The 17571-nt window shown below is 32.1% G+C and overlaps 1 protein-coding gene, 1 non-coding gene and 1 pseudogene across 3 annotated transcripts; 1 reads left to right on the plus strand and 2 right to left on the minus strand.

The window, feature by feature from the left end:
• Positions 1-8404: 8404 nt before the first annotated feature.
• On the minus strand, positions 8405-8476 carry TRNAP-AGG (transfer RNA proline (anticodon AGG)). The gene has a single exon. It is a non-coding gene; the product is annotated as a tRNA-Pro (tRNA).
• A 41-nt stretch (positions 8477-8517) lies between these two features.
• Positions 8518-10950, plus strand: LOC136227589 (uncharacterized). 2 transcript variants are annotated; one of them, XM_066016287.1, is made up of 3 exons: positions 8518-8671; positions 9885-10568; positions 10708-10950. In XM_066016287.1, exons 1-2 carry the CDS (start codon positions 8599-8601, stop codon positions 10529-10531), a joined length of 720 nt encoding a protein of 239 aa, XP_065872359.1. In that variant the 5' UTR covers positions 8518-8598; the 3' UTR covers positions 10532-10568; positions 10708-10950. The 2 variants fall into 2 exon arrangements, with proteins under 2 accessions (XP_065872359.1, XP_065872357.1); XM_066016285.1 differs by having other exon boundaries at positions 9885-10950.
• A 4002-nt stretch (positions 10951-14952) lies between these two features.
• Positions 14953-15406, minus strand: LOC136226477 (histone H3.2-like; annotated as a pseudogene).
• Between the last annotated feature and the right edge of the window lie 2165 nt (positions 15407-17571).

Consider the following 17571-nt stretch of genomic DNA (forward strand, 5'->3'; position numbering starts at 1 on the left):
GTGCCTAATCACACATGCATGCACACTATAAAAATATGATTAATGCTGACTCAAAATTACAAAAAGTGAAGCGAGCCTACCACACGTCCCTCGACGCAGGGTGCGGCAGTTGATGACTCTACTAGGAACTTCATAGCTATGTACATGATATTATGCAGTTATCAATTGCTGGACATGCTATTTTTTAATTCTTGGATTAATTTTTATATTTAAATATTACAAATCATGTAGACTACATTTTCACTCGTGCACACAAAGGTCATGTTATAATCTTACTTTTTTTTAGGATTTAAGATGAGGCAAAGTACATATACCTCTTGGAAAACCAGGGATGGGGTCTTGAAATTCTCTTAAATCACATTTGACTTCCTCATCTGAGGTTAAGGATTTGTGACACCGAACCGCAACTCGTACCTACCCTTTAAAGCTAAATCCAAAAATCACCCTATAGAAACTAGCCTGTTTTGTGCAGGTTCACCCTTTAGAGTGACATCATCCATTTATAATATTATTCTAGTTATTAGTGTATGTCATGATTATCATGTGTTTGTCAAATGCTTTCACTTCAAACGCGATGATTCTTTATGGTGTCTGAGCATTTAATCTAATATTTTCACTGAGTTTTTTTTAAAACTTTACATGTACATACACTTCCTTAATTTAGTTCCATAATTCTAATGATTAACTGTTCTATATAAAAAGAAGTGTAGCTATTTGGGTAAATGATTTATTAGTTTTTGTATTTTCATATATTACTCTATTAAATCCTTTGTTAAAAATGATTATATAGTTTTTAAGTTTTGGTTATGTCAAATTCTTTAATTATTTTCTTAAAGTTGATGGTTAAACTAGACTAAATTAAATTAAATTTGGTTATACCTCTTACCATACTTTATAATGATTAAACATTTAGTTTTACTAATTTATTTTTTTTCCTTTTCTTTCTCATATAGTATTAATCTCTCATATATATAATAATTGATTTATTAATTCCTACATAGTTATAGAGCTCTAATTTAGAGGTGTAAATTTTATTTTATTAAAAATATTATAAATATAGTAGAGAGATATAGACTTATAGTGTGAAATTTTTATTTTAAATAATCTTTATGAATAGAATAAAAATATATATAGTTTTAAAAAATTATCAAGATTTATAATAATATCAATATTAATTTAAGGATATTATATTAAATAATAAATAAAATAAAAATAAGAATTTCAGAAAATAACTAATAAAGTTTATTATAGTAGTATGCATAAATGTAAAAATATTGGTCTGTATATATATTACATAATTTTGTTATAAATATGTTGATTAAATTTGAAAACTAAAAAAACAAGTTTTCAACGTATTTAAGGAAGTATTGGTGTTCACATGGTCAGTGATTGACTAAATAAATTTGTAGTCAAATTCTTTAATTCCCTTAATTCTTAAAATTCTTTATTTCCTTTAATCATTTTTTACCAAATAAATTTATAGTCAAAGAACCAAATATTTCTCTCTCCTATAAGTACCCATACAATTTCCACCCCCTTACTCACTCACTCTTCTCGAAAGAAAATAAAATTCAATAGCATCTGAGTTATATTTGAGTTATGGGATTTTAAAGATTTTTTTGAGATTCATTATCTAGTTCAAAGCCTTGTTTGTTTGTTTTTTCTCCTAAACATTACCGCCCAAGACATTCAACAGATCCTCGAAGGAGAATTGAATTGGGTCTATGAATGCCATCGCTAAGGCTAGGATATTTCAATGGATTAGCACAACATGCATGTAGGAAGAAGGTTGAGCTTTAAAATATAGAAAATCATGATGATATACTTCAGCAGAGAGAATTTAGATATATGTTCGATTTGCGCAAGATTTTGGCATGGGATAGTGCCTTCTTTGAATAGTCAATGTATGACATATATGTAGTAAAAAATGCAACTTTTCTATAGGTTTCAATTTCATACTAATGTTTTTATTCTATTTTATTTACCTTCTCGGGGTTTTTTTTATCCACAAGAATTGTTTGAAATTCTTAATATTCAAGTTATGGATCATAGATCAGATGTAAATAGGTAAGGAGATTCTGAATCCAGAGAATCTGCATGAGTGAATAGAATTAAAAAAAGTTTAGATTAACATACTGCCTTTTTTAGAAGTGCATGTATTTGTTTACGTGTTTCAGTTTTTTATTTCTCCATAAATTGATAATGCTTGTAATAATTCTTAGGTTTGTTGGATGATGAAGAACAAACAATTGTAAATAAAGGGTTCAAAAAACCATATTGTAACCGGAATGCTTCATCAACTGCCAAATTTGAAAAGAAAAAATTGAATGATTTGTCTCACATTCAAGTTAGTTCTCATGTTGTTTTCCAATATCAAATGAATTGGTTTTTCTATTGAAACAAGCAGTTTCTGATAATTAAACTAATCATATGTGAGTGCTTAACTTTAAATTTTGCTGAATGTATAAAGCATGATGCACAAATCGGAGAATGTTTAATTATCAGAACTAACTGCTTGTTTCAATAGAAAAACCAATTCAATTGACATTAGAAAATCGCATGAGAACTTACTTGAATGCGAGATGAACCATTCGATTTTTTCCTTTCAAGTTTGGCAGTTGATGAAGCATCCCAATTACAATATGGTTCTTTAAACCCTCTATTTACAATTGTCAGTTCTTTATCATCCAACAAACCTAAGAATTATTACAAGCATAATCAATTTATGGAGAAACAAAAACTGAAGCATGTAAACAATACCTGCATTTGTAAAAAAATGCAGTATCTTAATCTAAAATTTTCTGAATTCTATTCACTCTTGTAGATTCTCTGGATTCAGAATCTTTTTTACCTATTTACATTTGATCTATTATCCACAACTTGAATATTAAGAATCTCAAACAATTCTTGTGGATTAAAAACCCCTGAGAAGGAAAAAATATAAAAAATAAAAACATTAGTTTGAAATTGAAACTTATACAAAAGTTGCACTTTTTACTACCTATATGTCATACTTGGACTATCAAAGAAGGCACTATCCCATGCAAAAATCTTACGCAAATCAAACAAATGTGATTATTATTTCTCTATATGTTGAAGTATATCAACATTATTTTCCATATTCTGAAGGTCAACCTTCTTCCAGCTTGCATTTTGTGCTAATCCATCGAAATATCCTAGCCTTGGTGATGGCATCCACAGACACGCTTCAATTCTCCTGGATTCGAAGGATCAACTGAAAGTCTTGGACGGTCATGTTTAGGAGCAAAAAGAACTAAAGAAGGCTTTCAACTAGATAGTTCATCTAAAAAAAATCTTAAAAATTCCACAACTCTGATGTTTTTGAATTTTTTTTTCAAGAAGAGTGAATGCGGGTGGAAACTGGAGAGGTGCTCATAAGAGAGGGAAATGTTTGGTTATCTGACTACAATTTCATTCGGTCAAAAATAATTAAGGGAATTAAAGAATTTGACTATATAATTTGACTACAAATTCATTCGGTCAATCACTAACTAAGCATGTGAATGCCACTACTTACATTTATACGTTTAAAACTTGTCTTTTTAGTTTTCAAATTTAATCAACATATTTACAACAAAATTTATGGATATATATATATATATATATATATATATATATATATATAGGTATTTCTAAATTTATGCATACTGAGGTTAATTCAGGATTCTTCTCTAAATTTATGCATACTGAGGTTAATTCAGGATTCTTCTCTAAATTTATGCATACTAATATAACAAAATTTATTATTTATTTTCTTAAAAAACTATTCTTATTTTATTTATTATTTAATATAATATCCTTAAACTAATACTTAACATTATTATAAATCTTGATAATTTTTAAAATTATATATTTTTTATTTTATTCATAAAGTTTATTTAAAATAAAAATTTTACATTATAATTTTATATATCTCTACTAATTTTATAATTTTTATAATATTTTCTATTTATTTTTAATAAAACAAATTTTACACCCCTAAATTAAAATTTTATAATTATGTAAAAATCTATAAGTCAATTAAAGTTTAATACTATATAGAAAACAACAGGAAAAAAACATAAAATAGAAAAATAAATGTTTAAGCATTTCCTTAGATTTTTTTACAATGATGAACACCTCTACTTATTAACTCTTTATCTGTATAGGAGTTTAGTAGCCTAACGATATAGCCACTGGTGCTACTCCTCTGCGGCGTTACCTCCATCTTTGGCTGTCATGGCTGATCACCCCCCCCCCCCCCAACACACAGTCCCTGTCGTGCAGCTATTTGGGAAATGAAGTTCTCTTCAATCCAAAGTTTCGCTTATGTATAGCCTTTACGAACAGTCAATGGCCCTCACTTGAAATTATAAAATATCCATCATCCTATGTCCGGGTTGTGAAAGGAAGTCTTATGGAGACCCTTCCCTCGTCGGAAGTCATCTCATATATTGAGGGCATTAAATCGGTACGCATCTTTACAGCTGCCTACGAAAATTGAATTGTTGTGTGTGCTTTCTGTTGTTTTTAGAAAGAAAAAATGGCTACTGTAATTTAGAAGAAGAAAAGAAAAAATAAAGAAAGGGAACTATATCGTGGTGAAGCAATGAAGTGTATTTTTCACTTGATTGATAAATGAGAATAATGCCCAATTTATAGGATTGCATAAAACAGAAATTGAAAAAGATCAGCTATAGGCATTATTCAAGAGAACTTTAATCCCTAAAAAATAGCTAATAGATACTCAAAGATTATAGCAACTAATTATCAGTAATTTCAGTAGTATTTTCTCCAACACATTTTGAATCAATTCTCCAACACTCCCCCTTGATTCAAAATCACATACACCAAGTAAGCTTCTAAGAAAAGCATGCCTTTGACTTGACATAGCTTTGGTGTATATCTGCAAGTTGAACATCAGTTGAACAAAACTTCAAAGTGATTTCTCCTTTCACCACCAGTTCACGAATGAAATGAAATCTCAACTCAATATGTTGTGTGCTGTTATGAAATGTTTGATTTTTTCCTATTGAAATTGCTGAAACATTATCACAATAAAGTGTAGTCCCTTCTTGTTGTTTATGATTAAAATCACATAACATTCTTCTAAGCCAAACCCACTGACATGCTGCAATAGTGGCTGCAACATACTCTGCTTCTACGGTTGATAATGTTGCTATTGGTTATTTCTTAGAACACCAAGTAATTGCGCCAGATCCAAATCCAAACCGCATTCCCAGATTTGCTTCTTCTATCATTTTGTGAAGATGCTTTATCTTTATTTATAAATCCAACAAATTTGAAATTGGATACATGAGTATACCAAATTCCATAATTAGTTGTGCTTGTAATATATCTTAAGATCATCTTTGCTGCTCTATAGTGTAGCTTTGATGGATTGCTCATGAATCTTGACACAACTCCAACAGAAAAAGAAATGGCAGGTGTTGTATGAGTTAAATATATCAACCTACCTACCAAACTTCTAAAATGTCTCTGATTTTCTGCCTCTTCTTGATGCTCGTAAAGTATATAGCATTTATTAGGACAAGTGTATCCTATCGCAACAAGTAATATTGTGCTAAGCACGAGATCGAACCACAAAGACTATTTGTTACAACTAGAAAATCTACCTAGAATGATCTAATTGTTTAGAGGGTTGGATAAAGATTTGGGTTTTTGATAATTAATTAACTAATTGAAAGCAATAAAGATACAAAATAAAGTGAACAATTGACAGGGTAGAAGGTGAATTAATGGATGACACAATCTAGGCTGAGGGATCCTTTGATTAAATCCTATGTATGGGTTTAAGGAGTTTGAATTTATGTTTTACCAGTGATTGAAGGTAATTGTCCTAAGTAAAAGACTAATGTGATCAGTATTGTCCTTCCTATTCACATGCATTCGGGTGACGGCTTGATTAGGCATATACCCTAGGTCATGCAAAGCATTAGGTTTATTGAAAACTAAGGCTAAAGTCGTAGCCCAGCCACAAAGCCTTATACCTAGTGGTCTCTAGCGAAGTCAGGTTAATACAAATTCGGTATAGGCGATTCCGTGGTCAGGTTCTCATCTATCTATAATCCTATTTAATGTCAGGGTCACAGGCATTAAGCAGATTATATACATAAACAGGCTAGTTGATCATTATCAATGTTCATTCTAGCATAAATCATGTTCCTAACAATTTCTAGGCATTAAGCATGCATAAATTGATCAATCAAAAGGCCCTAGATCTCTAATCACACATATTCATACAATCAATTTCATCCCCATCCCAAATTGGATGGAGATCAGTTCATAGACAAGCCGATCATAGCAATAGGCATATATGAATAATGGAAAAAGCTTCAATTAAATATAAAAGGAAAAGATAAGAGGGGGAAATAGAAATCCAAAACCCGCTTGTCGATTCTGATTACAAAAATAGAAGATGAGGAGCTTCTCCCATCAATTGTTCTTCGACAAAAGAAAATAAAAACTGAAAATAAACCTAATCTAGAAAGCAGGAAAACTAAACTAAAAACTAAAACTACATTGTGGATGCGAGAAAGCCCTAGCGGCTCTCTGATTTATTGAGTGGCTAATCCCCCCTGAAAGATTAGGATTAGCTCCCTATTTATAGAGTTAGGGAGGAAACCCTAATGCCTTCCAGGGTAAAAAGGACATTACAACGTGTTTTAATGGGCTTTTAGGCCCAAATCCGTGCATTCCAACAAGGGGGAAGGCGCTGGTGCGCCTTTCCCCGCCTCGTCTCGTCAAGACAAGGAGTGTCTCGACGAGACGAGGGCCTGTCTCGACGAGACAGGTATTGTCTCGACGAGACAGGTCCTAAATGAGGCGATTTTGCTCCGGCTTTTATCTGTTTAGGTCCCTAAGCTTCTGAAAAGTGCTCTAATGGTCCCTGATGAATTCCAAAAGTGCTCTGACGGTCCCTGAATAATCCGGAAATGCTCCAATAGGCTTGGGTCTAGTTCGGAAATGCTCAAATAGTCCTGAAAAACCCTGAAAACACCGAAAATGCCATAAATAAAGGAAAATACTAATTTTAACTAAAAACTATCAAATTAATACAAAAACTTAACTAAAAGCTAATTTAAAACAAACTAAATTAATCCTAAAAACCTTATATAAATGGGAGATATCACTTCTCCATCTTCTTGCTTCAATTTTTCATTCTTATTCGTTGGGGTAGCTACCATCTTGCAATTTGTCATGTTGAACTTTTTCAATAGATCAATTGTATATTTCTTCTACGAAACAAACACACGTGATTCGTCTTGTTGAATCTCCACTCCAATCCAAGAAAATAATGTAGGAGTCATAAGTCTCCTTCGTCTGATTTAAGTTAATAAAACTTGACATTATTTCAAAAAAAAAAAACTAAACAACAAATATTTTTTTAACCAATTAATTGACTCATCAGTTTTTTTAACTGCGCACAAATCACAAATCCTCATTTACAAGTTTATAAATCATGAAATTATATATGCAAATAGGTCAAATACATGTTTTTTTTTTAATTTATTCTAAAAAATAATTACACTATGATTCTATATGTCATATTCATTGAATCAATAGCAAGGGAAGACAAGTTAATTCTAGTATTAGATTACATTATCTACTTAAAATATCTAAATGAAATCTTGGTCATAATTCCAAATCAATTCGATGATTATTGTTATACTTTTTTATGCATACTAATTGCTGAATTCGTATTGATGTTTAAGATAATAAGTATCTCTTTTTAAATTGTGATACAAATTTGATGATTGAATGCTCGGTCGTTTATATAATAAGAACTACTAAAATACTGCAAATTGGAGGAGAAATATATAATCGAGACAATAAATTGGTGAAAATGACACCACTAATTGCTCTATGACTAAGTCCATAAGATGTGTCAAACTAAAAAAGACAACGGGAAAAGTTATACTTTTTAATGCAAAAAATAGTAAACTTTTACTTTTAATATCTCCAACTTAAAATAATTTTGAGCTAAACAACAACACAAGACTCATATCCGTATTAAAGATGGAGATAAGAGGTACGAAGGTGTCGGTGTTCCAGGCCTCGGAAACTATCTTCATCCGTTGGATGTTGACTACACCTTCAAATTCAAATTTGTGTAACTTATTAGTTATATATTTTTTCCAATCCAGATTTAAACAAAAAAAACATTTTAAAAAATAAGAAAGTAATTTAAGAGCATTCCAAGAATTAAAAAAAAAGTACTAATTTATTGCATCTTCAAATTTGTGTAACTTAGTTTTATAAAAAAAAATTCCCAGTCCAGATTTAAAAAGAAGAAAATATTTTTGAAAAATAAGAGTAATTTAGGGGCATTCCGAAAATTGACCAAAATTTAAACAATTTGGAAAGAAAAAATTACAACTTAGGGGCATTCCGAGAATTGAACTCGGGACCTCTCGCACCCTAAGCGAGAATCATACCACTAGACCAAATGCCCGCGATGTACAGTTTTAATCCTTTATTTACTGACCTGGGATTACCTTGACAAGCGACTCAATTCTGCGCTACAAGGAGTAGGACTGCAAGAAAGAAACTCACAATCTGAAGAGAAGAAGAAATATGGCGCGAGCAGCCCTTCTTCACTTGCTTCGATCTCAATCCAAACGCCTCTCATCCAGAAATGTCCTTTCAGGTTTTTTGTTTTCTTGATTCATTTCGTTTTTTAATTTCTGTTTGATTTCTCTTTCTACTTCATTAGGGTTTAGGGTTTAACAACCTGCATATTCTGCCGCTTCAATATTTTTCCTGCATACTGCGATTTCAAATCTATACGGACTCTATGCTTACTCATAGTAGAATACGATGCATTTATGGTATTCGGTGTTAGCTTAACAACAAATTATGAGAATTCAAATGGCGATGGCAGTGTCTGTTATATGTTTTAGATTGTTGCTGTTTTTGGATCGCGATCTATTATGATTTAGATTCATGTAGTCTAAATCTACTGGATGCTTGTATACTATATACAAGTTTATTAATTGTTTTCCCTATATATCATCTTACTATCTTGCAATTTTTAGTGATTGTGGGTATTTTTTTTTTTTTGTTTAATATGCCTTTGGGTCACTTTTCTGAAGCACGTAATTACAATTTTGTAGATTTTCTATCACATTGCTGACGAATGTCATTGATGTATTGACAATTGTTTAAGGAAATTGTAATTATTTAATGAGAAAAACTCAGGATTTCTGCTTGCATTGCTCTGCAGATTGTAGTTTTACATTTTGAGCGCTATTTGGTGATTTAATCATTTTTTTTCCTGTTATTCTTTGTTATGAGCATGAAAATATGCTGCCTGACTCTCTGGGAAGGTGTTTGTGGCCTTTTGATGTTTTCAATAGAGTTATGCTATGATAGGAGGACCTTTGTACGTGTTCATATTTTACATTTTGCTCTAATTCTACAAAATTTGCAACTTCTGGATATTATATTCTTTTTTAACCGCTATTGCAATCGTGTAGTCTAGTAAATCAGTGTTACAAACTTGTAAACTGTTTTATCTTCTTAAATTTAGATTCAGAAACATGTGGCATCTTAGGATCCTTATATATCTTAATTTTTTTGTCATCTTTTCTAGTTGCCTGTTTCTTCTATGCTCTTGTGTTTTGAATCTATTTCGTCAATACGGTCCTTGATTCCCCTTGTCCGTTGATTACAAAGCAATTTCCAATTTCCATAAAACCTCTTATGTTCTATGTCTATCATTTTTGTGATGCCAATTGTCCATCCTGATATGGCTAGGTTAGGGAGCCATCTATTTTGATTCACAGCGCTTTCTAAAGATGCATCCTTTAGAGGTTCTTATTTACTTCATTTTAATTTTTTTAATTTTCTCTCTGCTATAGGTCATCATGGTTTGAGGTTTGCCACATGGTCACACGCGCAGACTGACAAACCCAACTATTACAATCCTATCCAGATTGCGGCAAATCAGAAAAGATGGGCATCTCAAGCTAAGATGACAGAAGATGATAATAGAATCAGCATTGGACCACAAAGAAGGAAAGAAGTTAAAAATGATGAAAAAGAGAATGGAGTGGTTTATTATGGACCGATTTCATCCACCATCAAGAAAGTAAAACTGCTTTCTCTTTCGACCTGCTGTCTGTCTGTGTCCTTGGGTCCTGTCATAACATTCATGACATCTACCGATACAAATGTCATCTTGAAGGGTGCAGTTGCATCTTCTGTGATATTTTTCAGCGCTTCAACAACAGGTATCCTGCATTGGTTTGTTAGCCCCTATGTTCACAAGCTCAGGTGGCAGCCGGGCTCAGACAGCTTCGAAGTAGAGATGATGTCCTGGTTAGCAACATTCATTCCGAAGACTATTAAGTTTGCAGATGTCCGACCAGCAGAGACCAATAGGCCATATGTGACCTTCAAAGCCAATGGGGATTTCTACTTTGTGGATACAGAGCATTGTGATAACAAGGCATTGCTGGCTAAACTAACCCCGAAGCAACATGAATCGGCTTTCAAAAACTTGTGATGGGAGGATTTTACTGCAACTTCAAGAAGTCTGTGAGGTAATGGACTTTAGACCAAAACTTAGTTTACTGAAAATTTTGATAAGCCCTAACTTTTTGCCTCATTAATAGTGTGACATCATTTGGTTTTTATTGTGAATTTGAGGAACATTATTGGAGTTATGTTTTTTGCATTTAGGCATGGATAAAAGAAATTTGGGCATTCTAATGACTGCATAAGTGGCATAAATGGCATATACAGAAGCTAAGAAGCTATCCAATCAAATGTGGAGATTAGCTGTTAGTCTGAACTTTTGCTAGTTGAACCTCTTGTAATAAACGAGTCTTGAGTTGCTATCCTTCTTATTTCTTTGAGATTGTTTTGAAGGGATCAAGTGATACCAATTTCAGAGATTCCCTATAGTCAGTTATATTCTATTAATTATTGTTTCGGAAAACAATTTTGACGAGTCGACGGAAATGAAGCCTGGACTGTACTCAAATTTGTTAGCTTTTGGAATTTTCAATCAAATTCCTCCACTTCTTTTTTTCTTTTTGGAATCCAGTCATGGTTTCTTTGCCCGATAACTTTTCCAGCTGTAGATAGAGCTGTAATCGAGCTGAGCAGAGTTTTTGTCTATTCATACTCGGTTAGACAGAAAATGGACGAGCTCGAGCTCAACATACTATGTGTTGTTTGCGAGCAGCACGTTAATTTTATCCGTGAACTTTGCTCTCGAATAACTTATTAATTATGTTCATTTGAAATTTGTGTAGTACAAAATTAAAGTTTTACACAAACTTACGTATTTTTACATTTCCGTCTATATAGAAATATTATTATTAAAAAAAAAATTGAACCAAGTTTACTCACGAGCATGTTCATGAACCTTATAATTGGGCTTGTTGATGAACCTTATAATTGGGCTTGTTGATGAACCTATAATCTAGCTTGCTCGTGAACTTTCGAGCCGAGTTGTACCATGCTCAAGCTCGGTTCGATTATAAATCGAGTGGAACACGGTCGAGCTTTAATCGAGCCCCCATGAGCGGCTCAACTCATTTACAACCCATATTGCGTCTCTTCCCTTTTCCTTCTGGGAAAAAAATAAAGGGGTGTTTAGCTTTAAGAGAAACATTTTTTTAGCAAAATGTCAATAATTACTTTCAAAATAACATGGTGATTCTTTTTAAAATGTTAGTTATATAATTTTGTATTCCCAAAGTACTAGAAAGTAGTGGCTAAACCTAAATCCTTTGAAGCACGGACACGCCATGGACCCAACGTATCGCGTGTCGGATACGTATCCGATACGGAAACGGCCGGAAACGCCTGGGACACGGTGTCGGGGCCGTTTCCATAATATCGGAAAGTTGGACACGCGTATCAGTGAATGATATGCGTGTCCCAGAAAAAAAAACATGCGATTCTTCAAATGTGAAAAAACAGCCGTTCAACTTCAATCATCGATCGTCGTTATTCCAAATAGATTTGGAGAGCCAGAAACTCCAAAGGACAGGGGGAATTAATGCCAGAAACTCCTAATTAATACAAAAACTCTCAAACTTCTCCATCCATCTATATAAATAGGGCTGCTAACGATCTTTCACAATTCATTCACATTGAAGAAGAAATAGGTTTTTAGTGTTAAGGAGGAAAGCTTTTATTATGTTTAGTTAAGAGTTTTATAATTTCGTTTATATGTATTTATTTAGTTATTACAAAAATCATATATAAATATATATTTTTAATATTTATAAATGTGCCCTAATATTTTTAATATTTACACGTGTCCTCCACGTATCCGTGTCCTGTGTTTTATAGAAATGACGTTTCTCGTATCCGTGTTCGTGTCGGATACCGTATCCGTATCCGTGTCCGGGCAACATAGCCTAAATCCCTTCTTTTTAAGAGAAGCGATTTAGTATTATATCTGTCCTAAGATAAACGTGGTTCTTTTCCTACAGATGCGGTTAAAAGGGAAGTTTTTCTTTAACTTCTTTTTTTTTTTTTTGGGTGATGAAAATGTTTTTCTTAAACTTCCTGATTGAAGTGAGAAGCCCTATGATTTAAGTAAAACATTTGTGAAATTTTGTGATTTAATGATTTTTTTTTTTTTGAAATGTTGTGATTGAAGTGAAACCTTCATGAAACTTATTATGATTTAGGTGAAACTTTTTAGAACTCTATGATTTAGGTGAAACTTTTGTGATTTTAAAACTATGTCGTGACGCACGGTTCGGGGGCTACTCTCTCGCCACTAGTTCCAACCTTGAGTAGCATTGTTCCGCCCCTTCGTAGCCCCCTCTTTCCCTAATACCGATTTATATTAATGCTTTGTAGTATAAGTTTAATATTTCAAAGGGTTCAAATAAAACTTATATGGTTTCATGTTTTTGTAGATTGGTATTTGTGGTTGTTTTTCTTTGTTACAAAACAAACAATGTGGTTGCCATCGTTGGCTATTTTTGGTTGATTTTGTCAAATTTGGTCGATAACGACCTCAAAATGAAAATTTAATATCAAAATGAAAATTTGTAAGAATTAAATTGAAATTAACCCTATTTCAAAATAGTTGAGTTGGTTTGAGTTTTATTTTTAATGCAAAAGGTTCCAAAATCTAATCCAATCCAATCCAACGAAGCTCATCCTTTTTTTTATAAACTTTCATGTTTTAGATTTTATTTACTAAACAACTATGGTTCCATTATTAATTACTTTTAATGAACTCGTTATTCTATTAACGCACATGCTACCTCCACTCGATGCCACGACCTCGCTAATGGTCCCCCTCAGATCGAGATTCTCAATCCTTCTCTGCTGGCTCTGGCTCTAGCTCTGGCTCCGCGACCTCTTCGAGACTGGACCCCTCAGGTGATGTCCCTACAACAACATCAATCTCTATCTCCTCCACCACCTCGATCGCATTGGTCGCCACCGTCCCAACCCTTATCTTCCTTGAAGCGGTTCTGAAAGGGTTGCAGCCATCGCACCTTCAGCAACCGTTTGGTTAGAAAACGCCTCGAAATGTAAAATAATACTAATAAAAGAAGATTATTTATTTTGTACCTCATTACTCTTCAAATCATAAAATAAAGGGTAAATTTCAAATAAAACTCATATGGTTTCACTAATTTTCAGATAAAGTACTATGGTTTACTTTTTGTCAAAACGATGATTGAGGTTTCGTACTTGGATTAATGCTATTAAAATCATCTTTAACGACCTGAAAATGAAAATTATCAAGAATTAAAGTTGTTCAATGTCATATTTTCTATGAAAATACATTTTCGATTTTCGAAAATCATCTTTTTTGGAACATTCTCTCTCTAAACATTAACTTTCTCTCTCTTTACCAAACTTCATCTAAATAATCTCAAAATAAAAAAGTTGAAGAATTAAAGTTACTTAGAATATTAGTAGTTCTTAAAATATGTCATTTTTAAAATCATCAAGTGTGATTTTAATAGTATCAATCGAAAAAGTCCTTATCTTGCTAAAGTTAAAAACCTCAATCCTCGTTTTGACAAAAAGTAAACAACAATCCTTTATCTGAAAATTAGTGAAACCATAAGGGTTTTATTTGAAATTTACCCTAAAATAAATCCTCTTTGGCAAACAATGGTTAAAAGCAGGTTACAATAGCTTTTTACTTAATTATATCTGGGTCCATGGGACTTTGTAATGTCAAATGCTACATAAAAACTAGGGTCAATTACATGAATATCATAATTAACTACAAAATTACAACTAAATCATATTATTAAACTTAATTCTTAATATATGTCATTATTTTCTATATATTACAAATAAAGTATGATTTTACACCATAAAGGAAAAAGTACAAAAATAAACCTTGTGGTTACACCCATTTTCGAACAATACCCATATGGTTTAAAAGTTTGCAAAGTGGTACCATGTACTTCATTCCGTTAGCAAACACATACCAAATTGACTAACGATGTTAAAAGTCAAAGGGAAAAGAGTTAATTTGGTCCTTAAATTTATTTATTTTTATAAATTGACCCCATTATTATCTAATTATCACAAACAAACCCTAAAATAAAAAATAAAAATCAAATACACCATCTTCTTCATCTCTTTTTAATTTTTAATTTTTTTTCTTATTTCTCTCTCCTCTTTGTTAACTTCTCTCTAAAATCTTCATACTTGGAATCTTCAAACGTTTAGTCAAGCTTTGCGTTGTAAAAATCTTCATAGTATCCACTTATCAATTATCCTTGTGAAATTCGCTAATCCAGGCTTAATCAACATGTTAGCTAAATTAGTTAGTTAGAACAAATAATTATTGCATCATACAAGAATTAAAGCCAATTACTAATACTTTTCGCAAACATGTGCAGTGCAGCAAAATCAATGAAACTACATACTACCTAAACAATCAAAAACTAACTGTAAATAGATGAACATTAACAATCACAATTAAATCCTCTCGCCCCTAATTCTTCTAGCCAACTGGATATCCTTAGGCATAATGGTAACCCTCTTAGCATGAATAGTGCAAAGATTGGTATCCTCAAACACTCCAACCAAATAGGCTTCAGATGTCTCCTGTAGTGCGGCAACAGCGCCGCTCTGGAATCTCAAATCCGTTCTAAAATCTTGAGCGATTTCCCTCACCAATCTCTGGAATGGAAGTTTCCCGATCAACAGCTCAGTACTCTTCTGATACTTCCTAATTTCTCTCAGGGCCACAGTCCCAGCCTGAACCTGTGCGGCTTCTTTACTCCACCAGTTGCCGGAGCAGATTTCCTAGCAGCCTTTGTAGCAAGCTGCTTCCTCAGTTCCTTTCCTCCGGTAGATTTTCTGGCAGTTTGCTTTGTACGAGCCATTGGAGATAAAATTAAAACTCTTTGATTGAATAGAAAGCAGGTGATTAAGAGTGAATAGACGATTTCGTGTGTTGAGAAGCAGGAGGGGGGATTTTATAATGGAAATTTGGCGGGGAGGAGGGAAATTTGGCAGGTTTTGAAATATTTAGAAGCGACTGGAATTGGAATGTAGATTGAAATAAAATAGTTAGGCTAGAGAGAGAAGAAGAAAGAGTCTATGTGTTATTAAATTGAAAACATGGAGATTCAATTGATTTTAGAGAGAGAAATTAACAAAGATAAGAGATAAATAAGAAAAAAAATTAAAAATTAAAAAGAGATGGAGAAGATGGTATATTTGATTTTATTTTTTATTTCAGGGTTTGTTTGTGATAATTAGATAATAAGGGGGTCAATTTATAAAAATAAATAAATATAAGGACCAAATTAACTCTTTTCCCTTTGACTTTTAACATCGTTAGTCAATTTGGTATGTGTTTACTAACGGAATGAAGTACATGGTACCACTTTGCAAACTTTTAAACCACATGGGTGTTGTTCGAAAATGGGTGTAACCACAAGGTTTATTTTTATACTTTTCCCTAAAAATTTTGGACTCAATTCATAAATTATAAACCCTAGAAAATATGTCCTAGATACCTAATTTATAAATTCTAATCCTTAAAATATATTAAAAATACTGATTTTACTAGTTTGATATAATTCAAAATCATTACTTGACATAGTTGTAAATAATTTTTCAAATCTGAATTTCTATGTAAATTTTCCTAAAAACTATTACCATTGCTATACAAGTTTTATGAGCCCAAAAATTGATTAAAAATATTGAAAAATTTAATTATTACATGTTGATTTTAGCACATGATGGGGAATTAATTATCGATTTTAAAAAATTAGTAATCCAATTGACTTCTGAAAAAAAAAATAGTGGCTAAATTAGTTTTAAGCCATAAAAACATGAAATCTGAAAATATGTCATTTCTCTTATTAATTTCAAACAAGAAAACCTAAGTAGAAATAATGTAACTGGAAATTGGGATATAACCAAATTTGCTATAACATTTTTGGAAAGTAAAAATATACTTTAATGTAAAAAAGTTAACGGAATGAATTTTTTTGATTATAGACGGAGAGCAATAAAAGAAGGGTGCATATCATTTAATGAGAATTGATCGGTGTTAAGAATGAAATGTGCATAAGTGGCATCAATTAATTGGTTCTATATATTGAACCTGGTGTATAGTAGAATTTCTCGTAACAAAATCAATAAATTAAGACTTATCTGGATTTAAAAAGAGACAAGAAACGCCAACCAATAATTTGATTTTGAACTCATACTTTTACAAGCTAAATCATATTTACCTTCATCAAACTTGTTGATTGAGTGTGTTCTACCATTATTACCTTGATCATATGTTTGAGGTACTGAAATAACAAGTTGAGTAGAAATAATAGATTGGGAAGAAGAACTCATGTTAAGAAATGATTCTTGTTGTGCGGATATACTCTTTTCTTCCATCCTAGGTATAAAAGTCATCATTTTCTGAAATTGTTCTTTAGATAAAACAACTTGATCACTTTTCTCATAGGAACCAAGATTACGAATTCTGCTTCCTAAGATGCCTCATTACCTACACAATTGGCAAAAGACCTTTTCTTGTTATGAGTGAATTTGAAATTAGGTGGAAAACCGTGGTTTCAATAACATTGATCCAAAAATGATTCTCCTTATTCTTATAAAAAAAATGATTCTCCTTATTAAAGAAACTGTAAATTATCTTTCCATTCTAAAAAAGGCTTGTTGAAATCATTTCTTCCTACCAGTGTGTTAGCGATATGTTCGAAATATGCTAATTTCAACCTTGTCACGTGTGGTTAGGGTGCGGGCGTGCCAGAGAAATTATTTCTCAATTATTAAAGTGGGTTAAGTTTATGGATTTGCGCGCCAAAACTTGAATTCTAAACAAAACGATTGGCGAGGGACGCAAGGATTGAAAAAGTCCCTCTTGGGTCTCTAGCGCCGTTATAGAAACTTTGCTAGATAAATTGTTTTATTTAAGCTAATGCGAATAAATTGAAGACGTGAAAAATAAAGAAATTGAAAGATGCGAAATTGACACAAGATTTGGGGAGAATTGGTATTTTATTGATGAATAAATGTTTGAAACATGAAATTGGAAATGAATTAAATTACAATTGAGAAATCTCT

The sequence above is a fragment of the Euphorbia lathyris genome, chromosome 4 (genome assembly GCF_963576675.1).
Source record: "Euphorbia lathyris chromosome 4, ddEupLath1.1, whole genome shotgun sequence".
Lineage (NCBI taxonomy): Eukaryota > Viridiplantae > Streptophyta > Magnoliopsida > Malpighiales > Euphorbiaceae > Euphorbia > Euphorbia lathyris.

Bases quoted from the DNA above. Each gene is read 5' to 3' on its own strand.
- LOC136227589 (XM_066016285.1), top strand. From the start codon at position 8,599: ATGGCGCGAGCAGCCCTTCTTCACTTGCTTCGATCTCAATCCAAACGC. The intron at 8,672-9,884 runs GTTTTTTGTTTT...TCTCTGCTATAG, and splicing joins ATCCAGAAATGTCCTTTCAG to GTCATCATGGTTTGAGGTTT.